Genomic DNA, 13,483 nt, shown 5'->3' with positions numbered 1-13,483 from the left:
TCTGTGCTAGTAAATGTTACCCTTCAAAAATATAAATAATTAGTAAATCTGAAGATGAATGGGTTTTATTGTGAATTTGTTTCCTTTCCTCCTTTCTCCTTTGACCTTACAAACATAAAAGCTTTATCATCAATATTTATTCTTCATGGAAGTCAAAGAAACCATAAGCAGAGCCCCATCATACGATTTGAAAATTACATTTATGGAAAAAATGCAAAGCAGAACCAGGCAGGGATGCTTTTTAAATGCAATATTTCATTTGCAAAAAGGTGATTTTTAAAGCCTGATTGCAGGTGCGGGCAGCAGATCCACAGGGCAGGAGGTGGATCTCTGAATATCTGCTGGGCAGAACTGTTTGTTTCACACAGGTCGTACATAGTTAGCAGGAAGCATGCCCCGCTGCCCAGTGCGCTGGTTAAAGCCGAACACCCATCCCTCATCTATCGGCTCCACATCTAAGATCAGATCACCTTCCTGCAGAGAAAGCTCATCCGCTTCAGCTGCCATGTAGCTGTACATGGCCTGGTAGCGCTTCTGAATGAGCGGAAACACACACAGAGAAGAGATGAATGAACAGAACCAGTCAGACATGCAGACACACTGATATAGCAGATAAGAACATAAAGAGCACACAGTCTACCAGGATACATTTGAATTTAATTTCCCTACAGGAAAAATAAACAGAAGCAAATGTAATACATGGCAAGAAGTTTTAATATTAATTCACTAGAGCTTGCTGTGTTTATAGTTAATCAAATCTAAAGTCTAAAACTGTGAGCATTCACACCTATGGTGAAAGATTAAAAACTACAGCTGTGTTTTATGAATTGATAGTATCCGGGATCTGTGTTATTGCTGCAGGAGACAAGAGAAAATTTAAAAAAGCTTGAAAAACATTTCACACAAATACAGGGTATGAGCCAAAGTGTGTAGACACCTTTCTTTACTATTAAAATGTGGGAGCACACTTGAAATGACGTGTATAGAAAATATAATTTTGTGCAACAGCTTGTGTTTCTTCTTGTGGCTTTTTTGGTCAACATATTACCCAGTCTACACAGTCACGTCCATAAAAACCTGGTTTTCTAGTCTGGTATAAAATAGATTTGGTTGAACTGGAAGCCAGGCCTTATCAATCAACATTCATAGTGAATCCCTGCAGATTCAACCTCTGGAGGAATCTCTCCAGATGATTGATGTACCCACAGAATGAGGCCCATCTTAAAAGAGAGCATGCACACAGGTGTAATGTATGTGTCCACATACTTTTGGGCATACGTTTGCTTATGTATTGTTCTTACCCCTCCACTGTGTGGTGCTACAGCAGCAGTACGCATTTGTCCAGCAGACTGACCAAAGTCACTGACAGGGTTGGATGGCTGGTCCTCATAGTCTAAACACACACACAGTTCATACACACATTTAAAGGGAAAACTGTTATAAAGTCCCTGTGTAAGGATCTGTCTCACCTTGCCTATTTTCCGGAGGAGGCGCGTCACTTCGAATCTTGCTCTTCTCAAATTCTTCATGGTACTTTATCTGCACACACATGCACACATGTTAAATCCACACGGGGGTGCTAAGCTTTCACATTTGACGGTTCAGCCTCAGCAAACCCTCCCACTGTGAGAAGCAGCTCACCATTTTAGGAGGTGCTGAGAGATGACGAGTGGATATTGCAGCCACAGACGCAGAGAGAGAAAGACCCACATCTATTTAGTGTCTGCTTTTATTTGTCTATTTTCAGTAGTTGCAGCCCACTTGCTCCTTTCTGAAGGTCAACCACTGTCACATTAGTTTCACTTGAGAGTGGCTCAAAAAGCCCCCACAGGCTCCCATGTTAAAAATGCTGACCTTTATATCATTAAATACCATGTTTATAGCCCAATACAGAGAACTGTTTTTTCCTTCATTAAATAAACAGCAAATTATTTTTAATTCATTCATTTGGATATAACAGGGAATCACTTTGATGTGCAGGTGTGCTTGTAGCCAAAAGCTGTCTTCAAGGTTTCACTTCCAATAACAGGGTTAGGGTTATAGTTAGGGTCCTCTGAACTGGACCGCTTTGCCATGTTTGTGCGTTTTGAAGCTTTTTTAATGGCATTATCAAACTTGCTGCGCAGTTACCTGTACTAACAGCATGTCCTAGAAGCTTCTTTTGGTGCGTCTTACACTTATCAATAATTATGTTTCTCTCCACTGGTTGCAAAAGGAAGTTGCAAATGCAGTCGTACACTTCAGTTTATCTTTGTGGTTAGTAAAGACGTGTGACGACCCCTGACTCTTGTTTTCAACCTTTTCACATTTGTCTTGATGCACGTTCAATCGTCTAGTTAAGGAAATCTCAAAAAACGTTGATTATGTTCATCTGGATGTAGCGTTTTCAGTGGGAGAAACGTTTTAGATGAACAGAATCAACTATTTTAGGTTTTCTCATTTGTTTTGATGTCGCTGGTGGGCAGAGGAGGGTTTGTTAGTGCCAGCTGTTCCCAGGCTATAAATCTAGAGCTGGCAATCTCTTTTTCCCTCCTGCTCCTTGTGACCATCACACCCTAGATAGCACTTGTTTTTGCACACACACATACATTCACTTGCTTACATGTCCTCACTCATCTACACCCTACGTCACTGAGGCCATTGATTTGCAAATGTCAATAGTTTCTATTTCAGTTGTTTAATTAGGTTTAATAAATAATGTTTATATTGGCAAGCGGTGTGTCAACCTTTTTGCCATGGCCTTATGAGCCAAGTTGTGACACTTGTCTAATATGTTTATAGTCTCAATCGCTAATTTGACATATTATTTAATAAAACAATGTGTTTACGCTGTCAATTATGTTGGCATTCAGACTAATACTGATGACAGATCACTGTCATATGTCATGGAGATCTACCCCTCACTGATTAAAAAAATAAATAAACCAACATAGCTACGCCAAAAATATTCAAGTTGAGGCTTTAAAACAGAATTTCACTAATGACCTAGTGACATCACTGGCTGAGCTTTTATATGCAGTAAATTGTATTTGCCTTTTTTGGTCTAACTGTCTGAAAGCAACTTATTTTTAAAAACTGCTTTTTTCAGCGTTTTCCAACAGAAGCTGCTGGTGATGGGGTATTCAGTGACACAAAGCAACTCAAAGATTCTTGAACTTTATATGTGTTGAACTTATTCTGTTGTTAGTTTGGTATGTTGCTTGTGCAACATACAGTATGTCCCCCAAGAATAAAAACAACTCTGGGTCTAGTACTTAGAGGAAACTGGATGTTGCTTAAGGAAGAGAAGGAGCAGCCTCCTGTGACCTCAAGAAACCTCGAGAGGAGTAAACAGAAACAGGAATTTGTGGGAATAAAACTGGAGGAAAGGGATTGTTTTTAAAGTGGGAAGTGAGGGTGGAGAAATGAGAAAAAGACTCATACTAATACCAGTGGACAAAAATAATAGATTGCCCCTTTGACACACAGCTTATCACCCATGATTCCTTTCTACAACTAGTGCTCTCATGAGAGAGGAAGAGAAAGTTTGTGTGTATGTGTGTGTGGATAGCAGTTCCCTTTGTGTCCACAGCTGAGAGACTTTGACCATATAGGGCAGCTGTTCCTCAGTGGATGGAGAGAAATGCCTGAAATGTGCCTGTGTGTCTCTGCAGGGTTGTACTCTTGACATCTTTTGCTGCTCTTTGCAGCAACATGTTCTCTGCTTTGTATGCTGAAGCCATCAGCAAATCTACAATCCTGATCTGGACTTTCTCGTTTTCTTCTTTGAAAACTAAAATGCCTTTTTAAACATCTGCAGACTTGCTGCTTGCATCTGTCTATGACATCCTTCTGGAACTGAAAAATGTTGCCATAGTGAGATGCATACCAGATGTTTGACAGTCAAGGCCAAACATCCAGCAGTTTTCCCTTATTTTTGCAAGTGAAGAGCAAACTGAAGATACAAAAGTTCTATTAGAAGATATTGAAGGAGTCTGACAACATGACTGCACTTACGTTACTGATCTGATCCTGTGTCTTCTTCACTCTCTGCATCTCTGGAGTATCGACCACCACACTGAAACCTTTCCCCTTGTTCTTCTCAAACTCCTCCTTGTAAAGGGCCTGCAAATTTCAGAGTTATTTTAGAAGAATAACTTGAAGTTTAAAGAAAAAACTGCTTTCTTGGTAAAAATTATTCTAAAAAAATTAACTCCACTCTCTTTGTGTATCAGGACTGAGCTGTATCTGTTATTAAAATCCAACCGAATGCCTTTTTTTTTTTTTTTTTGAAAAGATACCACTTGAAATTACTATGACTAAAAAATATGTAGCAATGCTGTGCTTCCTTTCTTTTGCATCAATCTTGGTTGCATTGTAGCCCAGGTACAATAACATCTGTGTGTACTGACTTTCCTTATTGCTATAAGGTTTAACTGCAAAGGTCTATATCTTTCCTTTTGGCCTTACAGACTTAGAGCTGTTATTGACTAGATTTTATGAGGATGGTTTAAAGCAGTTAATATGAAGCCGCTAACAGTCGTTAACTGTTGGGTCTGTCCCCCAAATTCCTCTTCAAGCATGTATAAGGTTGACTAGTGAACACTTTCTCTGTGAAAACAGTGGAAAAACGAATCTGCAGCTCTTAGGGGGTAATGTTATTGATATTAAGAGGCCTAATGGTTAAACTAAGCCAACTGGCTGGTGGTTCATTATTAGCATACGGACATGAGAGTGTTGTCAATCTTTTTATCTGCCTCTGACCAAGAAAGTGAATGGTCACATTCCCAACAATGATCCAATATTTCTTTAAACATTAAACAAGTTAAATGACACAAGTGGAAGGAAACAGTTAGCTTTGTTACATATCGAATGCATGCATTGTTTTATTTTTGACATCAGCTAAAGCCACGGAAGTCGAGTTTTAAAATGAAGCCGCATTCAGTTACACTGTGCATCGTTTTACTGTTACAACGATCTGTTATTACAGCAACAAAAAATCCAATCCTGCAGCCCGTCTACCATGCACACTAAAAGAAAATAGTTCTTTTCATGGCTCCTTTGCAGCCTGAAGTGGAAAATCTAAGACATTTTGCAAATGCTTACATTTTAGTGAAACTTGTAAACTAAGCAGATATCTCTTTAGAACTTTTCATCTATGCTTTTATTATTTTGCAAGGCACACCTGCCTAACTTCCTGGGATTATTATTATTTTTCATTTCATCTCAAATGTAGCACAACCTGAATGCAGCACTGAATCAAAGCCAACAAAGGATGATTAACAAAGACTTTTACATGTAAAGAATAAGATGGTATGGAAGCCCATGCAGACATGCAGACATGCAGATAGCAAAGCCGCATCACAACCTTCAATAATGTTTTAAAGAAGGAGGGGAAAAAAAGAAGGAAGATCATTTGTTATAATTGGAGAGGTAATGGATAAATGGAGATGTTATCGGAGAATTCGATTCTTGGTGGTCTTTAAGGTGGACCGAGCATACGTTACTGATCTGGTCCTGTGTCTTCTTCACTCTCTGCATCTCTGGAGTGTCAGCCACGGCGCTGAAACCTTTCCCCTTGTTCTTTTCAAACTCCTCCTTATAGAGCGCCTGTAAATTTTCATTCATCAGTCTTTATTGTTCATTTTAATGTTTTTAACTTAGACAAAGGAGCTTAGGGCAATGCTTTGGCTTAAATTCTCAATTCTAAAGGGTTATACTTGCTAAAATGATCATGTTAAACACTATTACTGCATTTTAATCAAAAATATACAAAAACTGATTCATGCAGGGCTTTAAATGGCCTTTTGGTGAGAGTTTTTGAAGCTTAAAACCTCAAGGAAACACTTGCAAACTTATTCCATGCCTGCATGTTTATTTGAAAGTAAATCTGAGATCCCCGCGAACTCACGCAGACATGCAAACATAAGTGAGTCATGATGTTGCTATGAGGAATATGCCTCCTCGGTAAGAGAGCTTGACTGCAGAGACTTTTATGGTTATAAACAATGAACTGGGCTGGTTTGATGAGTAAAGCGCAGAACGGGAGGGGTGGTGGTGTAAATTTGATCATGCTGTTATAACAGCCGTGTTGAAATGAAACGACAGATTAAATTGCTAACCAAAAATACAGCCGCTCTTGGCGTGTTTGTCCTGTTTCATCAGGTGCTTGTTTATTTAGAGACTAACTGTTCAAAGAGACAGCTTAAAAGGAATCTAGTGGAATAAAAAATAAAAGACAGTCACATTTTTTATAGGACTCAATCCTTTGAAAAAATAGAAAACCAGAAAAACTCAGTACAGCCTTACTGTGTCCATATGAATTAAGAGTGTAAGTTGCAGCCAAGTGCTGCTAATCAAATACACTTAATTAACTGATCGTCAAAAAGTTTCAGCACTTCCCGGGGGTGGATTTCCCAGCAAATTCCCCCCAAATTAGACTGTGCTCAGAGAAATAAAAAAAGAAAACAAGAGTTATATATCAGAGCCTACACACCTCAGTAAACATGTTAAATAATAAAATTCATAACAGCAAAATTAGAAAAAAGGTGAAACATTTTTTTGCTTGTTTGGAAGAGTTGGTTAGACAAAGCCTCTACATGGCAGTAGACGATATACCAAATAAACTTAATGTATCGCAAATTTTTCCCACTATGATGGTTAAAATGGCTTTATCACAACCATCCAGTATAAACAGCCATGGCAATATTAAGCTGTCTGCACGTAATTCAGTTTTTTCTCCCACACGCTGCGACTGCATCATCAATCTCCCCTCCCAACAGGTACATTTCCTCTTATCACTCAGCCCTACTTGGCATTATGGTTTAGGTTTGCAAAGCTGCATCTGAACGAACTGCAAGACTTTTGTAACAATGTGCTTTTGACAGAGGAGAACAAAGTGGAAATGGAGCCATAAAGAACAGCAAACCAAACAAGCACCACATATACCTTACACATCATGAGGTTTTGCAACCACAGGACCTGGGCAGTCACTGAGTCGACCATGAACTCTGTATACCAGAGTATTCTAGAGTCAAAAGTGAGGCCATGTGGCTGACAGCTAAAGCTTAGTCAACATTTGGTCATGCAATAGGACAATGATTGCAAGCACAGCAGCAAATCTACAAAAGAAGGGAATGACCCAGTCGAGGTTACACTTCAGCCCAGGTGAATTGTTGTGATGGGGACCTTAAAAGAGCTGTGCATAAGTGAATGCTCACAAACCTCAGTGAACTGGGCAGATGTAGGTCACAGTGCCTCTCATCAAACAGATGTGCTAATATTTACCATGAATGTTTTTGATTTATTACCACATGTTGACACAGAAACACTTGAAAATAGCAAGGCGATGACAAAGGAAACAGAATAGCAGCACTGAAAGTCAATACTGTTTGATGCATTTATAGATGACATCAATGAAGCTACAAAAATATCAAATGGTTTCATGTACCTTAATACACGTGTAATGGTTTCTGCTGTGTTACTGCAACCTTTAAGATTTTTTCAGCCATTATAAGACCTTTGCATTGTTTATTGCATTGTAAAAGTTACATTTAAAACTGTGTCCTCTCTTTTCAGAAACAGTTTATGTATTAAATAATTCACAAAATTCACATTTTTCACTTGGATGATTTTTCTTGGCAATGCAGATTAGCGTTCTGCATACCTACGCAATTGGTTTAGCTTAACTGCTGACATTATGAATGGGGGTAGGGGTCGAGGACCATCCAAAAAGCTAACTGTGCCCCCTCAGCTATATTCATTTTACATATTTATATGTAAAATCCAGTCATACAGTTCGGTAATTAAGAAGTGAAACACCCACATTGCTGTTAATTTATTGTAATAACAACCAAGCTCATGTTAATGATTCTGTGAATAGCACCTTAGTGCATCTGCAGTAAACACTTTAGTATGACCAAGGAGGACACTGATTTTGGAGCATATGGGCCTATGCAAGTCAGACTTTGACAAGTACCCCTCACTTTTCTTAAGAACTGAAAAAATACCATTCACCAGCTTATGCATTTTTTTTTAAAGCACTTGAAAATTTCAAAACAAATGTGCAAGTGTGCATGAATACTTTGCTATAGAAACCATTTCCTGATAAACAGGAAACGTGAACTGATAAAAGGTTATGCTGTGTTCAGTTAACTAAATTTAACTATTCTCTGCAAATTTCGATATTCTGTCTAACAAATACAGGTCTGCACGGGTCTTGCAGAAATGCAGTCGTGAGTGGATTGCCTAACTTTTTTCATCCTTTTAAAAGGGAAGAGAAGCTTCACCTCAAAATGCTGAGTGGCAAGATGATCCCTAAAGTTTAATCTGTGAAGGAATCTCTTTAATTTTGCGTGACTTGCAGGACTTATCTCTTTGATCAGGTTAGAACATGTTGGCATGAACAGTGTGATTAGATTAGAGCTTAAGAACAGGGATGGCAGGGAAAAGGAGGCCGGTACCACATCAGAGGCTAAAAGGAGACTGGATCTGAGAGTATTTTTAAAAATGCTCTCAAACCTCTGATCATTTACAAGAGTTCCTGACGAAACGCATTTGAACTTCACGAATGTCAGATTGGCTCATGTTGTAAAAGTAGAGTCTCAAAATGAAGCTACCATGTCCTTACTTAAGTAACTCATCAAAGGGTACCTTTGATTTAATCAAAGGAATCCAATTGTCATGAGAGCAGAGCCAAGATCTGCGTCCTGATCTCCTGCTCTGATACCGAGCTGAGTGAAGGAGATATATATATAGAACTTTTCCACCAATGGGTTGCTGTTGCCAGTGCTTAACCTAGAAAAAGCTCCACTTATTTCCACCTTTAAAAAGACTGATGCTGGTGCCAAAAAAGCTGACATCAGCACAGCTCCAAACAATTGCTGCCACCAAAGTTGGAATCACTGCTCTCAGTGACAGTGTGAGGGCCATGGTGGAAAATTCAGGGCTAATTTTAATAAAACATGAGCCAAAGCAACTTCTGTTAAAATGCCCAGCTTTTACAGTGTAACATTTAGTTCCCTGGCATATCTGGTTATCAAAGACACCAAAGCAGAACTGTTATTTCTCGCACCACCTTCAACACTGTGATGACGGAAAAGAGGCAATCAGGACTGACAGATATGTAACACCAAGCGATGTTGCTGCAGTGAGCTTGCAAACAGTATCTCCTTTCTCTGCTGGTCAAGACCAAGATGTAAATGATGGCAGAGATAGGCCTGAACTGCTAAAGTCTCACCTGACTATTAAGCATGCTCTGTTGTTTGAGACGCAGATTCTCGGGGGTGTCGGTCACTATGGTGAAGGAGGTTTTGGGGTAATGCCTGAAAAAAAAAAACCAGAAGGGAAGAAATTAGATAAATGAAGATTCACATCATGCATTCATCCACCCATCTATCCAGTTAAGCAGCAAGACCATGATTAGATTGATTGGTGTTAACCAAAGTCCTACAACATAACAGCAATCTTCTATGAAATCCAGCCCAACAATATGATTGGCTGATAGAGTTTTTCCGTACATTTTAGTTCAGGTTTTGCTGAATGTCTTCTTCCTATGGATGTTCAATGGCTTTATGCTTGGCTGCTTTGTTTTTTGCAATATTTGATTTTCAGGAGAAGCAAACTGTTGTCAAACTGAATTGAATGAACTGATTAATTTGTTCATTCTGCAAATAATTTGTGCCTTATAATATTATGTAAAGAGCACAATAGATGAACCCGGGTTGCTGTTTAATAACAGTCGGACAGCAAATTTCTAATCTCACGTCAATCTTTAGGAATGACTGGAATCACATGATTCAATCTGTCTGCTCACACTTCTCTTTTCCATCACTTCCACATGCTGCCTGCAGCTTCTCCTGCTCAACTGCTTCAGAATTTAACTTCTGCTCATGTGGTAGATTTGTTAATGATGAAACAACCAAACCTGTTCAATCACCTTGCACAGATAATAGAAAAAAAGGCCGTAGTAAATAATTCCTATAATGCTACGTATTATAATTTTGTGGCTATAGTTGCGTAATGAACTGATTTTGATTGACGCTAATGTTACTTAATAACAAGCAGTAACCTAAAGGAGCTGAAAAAGTGAAACGTCAAAAACTAGTGTCTCTAAAGGCCATTTTATTCTGGCTCCAAAAGTGACTCCCATGTTAAAATGTCCAAATTCAGCAATAAACTTACAATATTCGCCTTTTATGATTACTGTACAGTGGATTTTTTTCCCCAAGAAATCACTCATTTGGATTTTGTTGAGGCCTAAAGTAGTTGAGCCCTTTGACTGACAGGTGTGCCAACACCTAGCCCATAGCTGATACTGTAGGCCTCACCTCCAGTAATCGGCATTACTGAACTGTACTTCTGGACCTCGTGTGTTAATGCAAACTCATAATATCTGACTTAGAATATATGGCATGCTGCAAAGCACAGCCTGTCCAAGAAATCTGTGCTTCAAATTCAGTGAATGAAATTCTATAATTTATTAGTCAGTTACTTGGCACTAGTTAGCACACACAGTGTCTGTGTGGATCACCTCTACAGTGTAAGGATGCAGCTTTCTTCCTTGGTCTCTTGTGTTCTGGGGGCCTCTGGATGTCTGGAGTTTTGATCTCCTCCATACCTGCTTCATGCCCTGGAGGACGGGGCTGTGCCCCCCCCACACCCTCTAGCAGATCATTACATGAAGGAACCTTTTAAAAAAACAAGCGCGTCCATGCTCACAGGTGTACACACGGGTGATCACACCCACAAACTACACTCTTTTTGGCTCCTACCTCAAAGCACACTGTGTTCTGTTGATCTTATGTGCTGCACAATAATGTTTAATATTTAGTATTTACTGTCATATTCCCATATATCATTGTGATGTTGTTTATTCTATTACTCTTGTTCTCTTCTGCTTGTTTTCTTTTTTCTTTCTCAGCAGGTGATCCAGGTGATCGATATATGTATTTTTTTTTCTTTTTCTTTTTTTTCTGCCCGTTCTGTTGGTTTTTGTCTTTTGCCCTTCTCCCCCGTCCCTCTTCTCAGCTGTTTCTCTTTCCCTCTTTCTTTCTCCCCTTCTTTCCCCCAGTCAAGTCTGTCCCGTATTCAGTAAGTGAAAATAAAATAAACAATAAAAGGTGAATCAAATGGACCATTACGGCAAGGCTGGGATGGTCAATTTGGTAAAGTAAATCCGTTGGGCATCTTTCTTTGCCTTTAGACAACAATTCTGATGGCAAAAGAGCCAAACGGGACAGGCGCAAAAAAAAAAAAAAAGGATGCAGCTTTCTGAACAAGCTTGCTAGCGTTTCCTCATAACTTAGCACTTGACTCTTTCATCCAAATAAGGCTGGCTCAAAAAAAAGCAAGCAAACAAACAAAAAAACCACCACGTCTACGTCTGAAATGCTAATGCTGAGGCTTCAGAGGAAAGGTAACCACATCTTTTATATTTTAGATATGGTTTTGTTTCTTTCAAATATACTGCAAGCTCTTAACAAAGAGTCAGATGCTATCCAGCTATTTTAAGTGTTTGTTTTAGTCATCATGGTGGTGCATGCTGTGAACGCTCACATAGTGCAGTAAGGTTTCTTCTCAAAGCCTTTGTAGTTCGTCATGCTCAAGGCCATCTTGCAGACCTCACAGCTGAAACAACCTTTGTGCCAATACTAGGAAAAAAGAGAAGAAATAAAGTCTGAAGTATTAAACTTAGAAGAAAATGCATTTCCATCGACACAAATTTAGATCTGTATTAACCTTTTTTGACAGAACACTGTGGAAATCTTGTTCACTCTTACTGGCTGATTGAATTAAATGGTTTTTCATTTGAAAAAATAAAACTTTTTTCTCTCTTTTTCTCTCTCTTTCTCTCTCTGAGCGGGGAAATCCCTTGACTCCTCTACATAAGGCCACAGCTGTCCTACTAATCTGTTTCTATTTCTCCCATCGCTTCACTAAAAGATTTCCAATAAGAAATGGTTCAAATGGAAAATGACTGTGAGAAATAATGCTGTGAAATTAGGTGCATTTTTAAACCTATGCACTATGCATATAAACTTTCCCATAAATATATTTTTTGCATTATTAAATAAAAGTCCTGCAGGAAGCCATTTTTCCCAAAAGAAATCAGGAATTGATAACATCTCTGTAACTCAGGTCACTTTGCTTTGATTAAGTCCTTAAATTGATTAGATCATCTTGATTATAAATAATATTCATCTGATTCCACTAAAATGATCAGAGTACATCTATTTGAGAAACCACAGATACATAGATTATTATTGATTATGTAAGATATAAATTTTTTAACATTTGGATCAATTTCTAGTTGATTTTTATGTGTATTATCTAGACTTCCATTTTGCATGTTTTTTTTGGCTTGGTTGTGACTGTACAAAATATGCACCCAGTTAAAGCATCACATGAGATATGACTGCATAAAAATATTTTTAAAACTGTAGAATAAAAAAGAACTTTTGCAAGTGGACAAAACTATTTTAAATTTAAAATATCTATAATAAAATTGAAAGTATAAGTTAGTCTTGAAACTCACCTGATAAATCTTTGCATACATTAGAGTAAATCACATTAAGGTCAGTGGATGGGCTTAAACTTGTTTCACCTTACCTTATCAAGGCAGTTTATTTTTTCTGTTGGGTAAACTGGTTTATTGCATCTCCCACAGGGCGGATTCATGATTGCAGAAAAAACAAAAACAAGTTTACTAGTCCAAAAGTTCAGGAGTAAAGGACCTGTAATGGGCAGCTGGTACTCGAACCGTCCTCCCGCTTTCTCGCAGGCATTTCAGTTAATATGACCCCAAGGCGAGGAGGAGTCAACTGTGCAGCACGGAGACCTCATGCTGCCTTTACGGGTCGTCGGACATAGCAATTTTACTTCAGGTGTTTAAGTAATTAATACGAGATGGTCGTCAAATGTGATTCTATATGATATTTTTAGTAACTTAAAATGAATTAACAACAAAACAAACGAAACCATTGCGCATCATTCAGCGGCCTCTTTAGCTTGTCCAAATATGTTTTGTAAATTACAGGGTTTTCGCATGCCTTGAAGGCAGCATCAGCAGCGTTGAGGAGAAGTGAGGTTGATAACCTTAAAAGGAGTAACAACATAGACTAATCCAAATGTACTGTAATAACGCTTTTAAATAAATAAGGTCGACTCTAAACATAAATTTATCGCGGTAAGCTCTAAATATCTACATTTATACAACAACAGGGTTACAACTTTTTATTTAAAAAAAAAAAAACCCATACACAGCACTAACACAAAAATTTAACCAGTAAAGAAAACAAAGAATTTTCCATGCTATTGATGACGTGAATGATAAATAGATATCACCAACTGCTACGTGGGGACATGATAATATACTGTACTGCGGTTCGACTTTGTTTATTTGACGCCCTCTGCTGGAAACAAGCTCGATTACAACCAGGTCTGCCATTTTGTTTACATTGTTAAGTTAGCGGAAAGCTTCGGACTAAACAAACCTGTGTATTAT

The 13,483-nt window shown here is 38.4% G+C and overlaps 1 protein-coding gene and 1 long non-coding RNA gene across 3 annotated transcripts in view; both read right to left on the bottom strand.

Moving 5' to 3' along the window:
* The window catches only part of LOC113028107 (uncharacterized), a 460,838-nt gene that overhangs the window by 113,099 nt on the left and 334,256 nt on the right, over positions 1 to 13,483 (bottom strand). The window lies entirely within an intron of this gene.
* On the bottom strand, positions 50 to 12,801 carry LOC113028129 (LIM and SH3 domain protein 1-like). Of its 2 annotated transcripts, XM_026178156.2 has the most exons (8): positions 12,589 to 12,801; positions 11,536 to 11,630; positions 9,218 to 9,302; positions 5,482 to 5,589; positions 3,997 to 4,104; positions 1,470 to 1,539; positions 1,302 to 1,393; positions 50 to 534 (listed from the first exon to the last, which is right to left on the bottom strand). In XM_026178156.2, exons 1-8 carry the CDS (start codon positions 12,655 to 12,657, stop codon positions 361 to 363), a joined length of 801 nt encoding a protein of 266 aa, XP_026033941.1. In that variant the 5' UTR covers positions 12,658 to 12,801; the 3' UTR covers positions 50 to 360. The 2 variants fall into 2 exon arrangements, with proteins under 2 accessions (XP_026033941.1, XP_026033943.1); XM_026178158.2 differs by lacking the exon at positions 5,482 to 5,589 and having other exon boundaries at positions 12,589 to 12,799.

Source organism: Astatotilapia calliptera, chromosome 8 (genome assembly GCF_964374335.1).
Source record: "Astatotilapia calliptera chromosome 8, fAstCal68.1, whole genome shotgun sequence".
Lineage (NCBI taxonomy): Eukaryota > Metazoa > Chordata > Actinopteri > Cichliformes > Cichlidae > Astatotilapia > Astatotilapia calliptera.
Note: the sequence above shows the minus strand (reverse complement) of the source record. Positions and strands in the feature narration are given on the sequence as shown.

Excerpts from the sequence above, each read along its gene's own strand:
- LOC113028129 (XM_026178156.2), bottom strand. The coding sequence starts at position 12,657 with ATGAATCCGCCCTGTGGGAGATGCAATAAACCAGTTTACCCAACAGAA. Across the intron at positions 9,303-11,535 it reads AAGAAACCTTACTGCACTAT|GCATTACCCCAAAACCTCCT; the intron begins GTGAGCGTTCAC and ends TTTTTTTTTCAG. Across the intron at positions 1,540-3,996 it reads CACAGGATCAGATCAGTAAC|ATAAAGTACCATGAAGAATT; the intron begins GTAAGTGCAGTC and ends ATGTGTGTGCAG.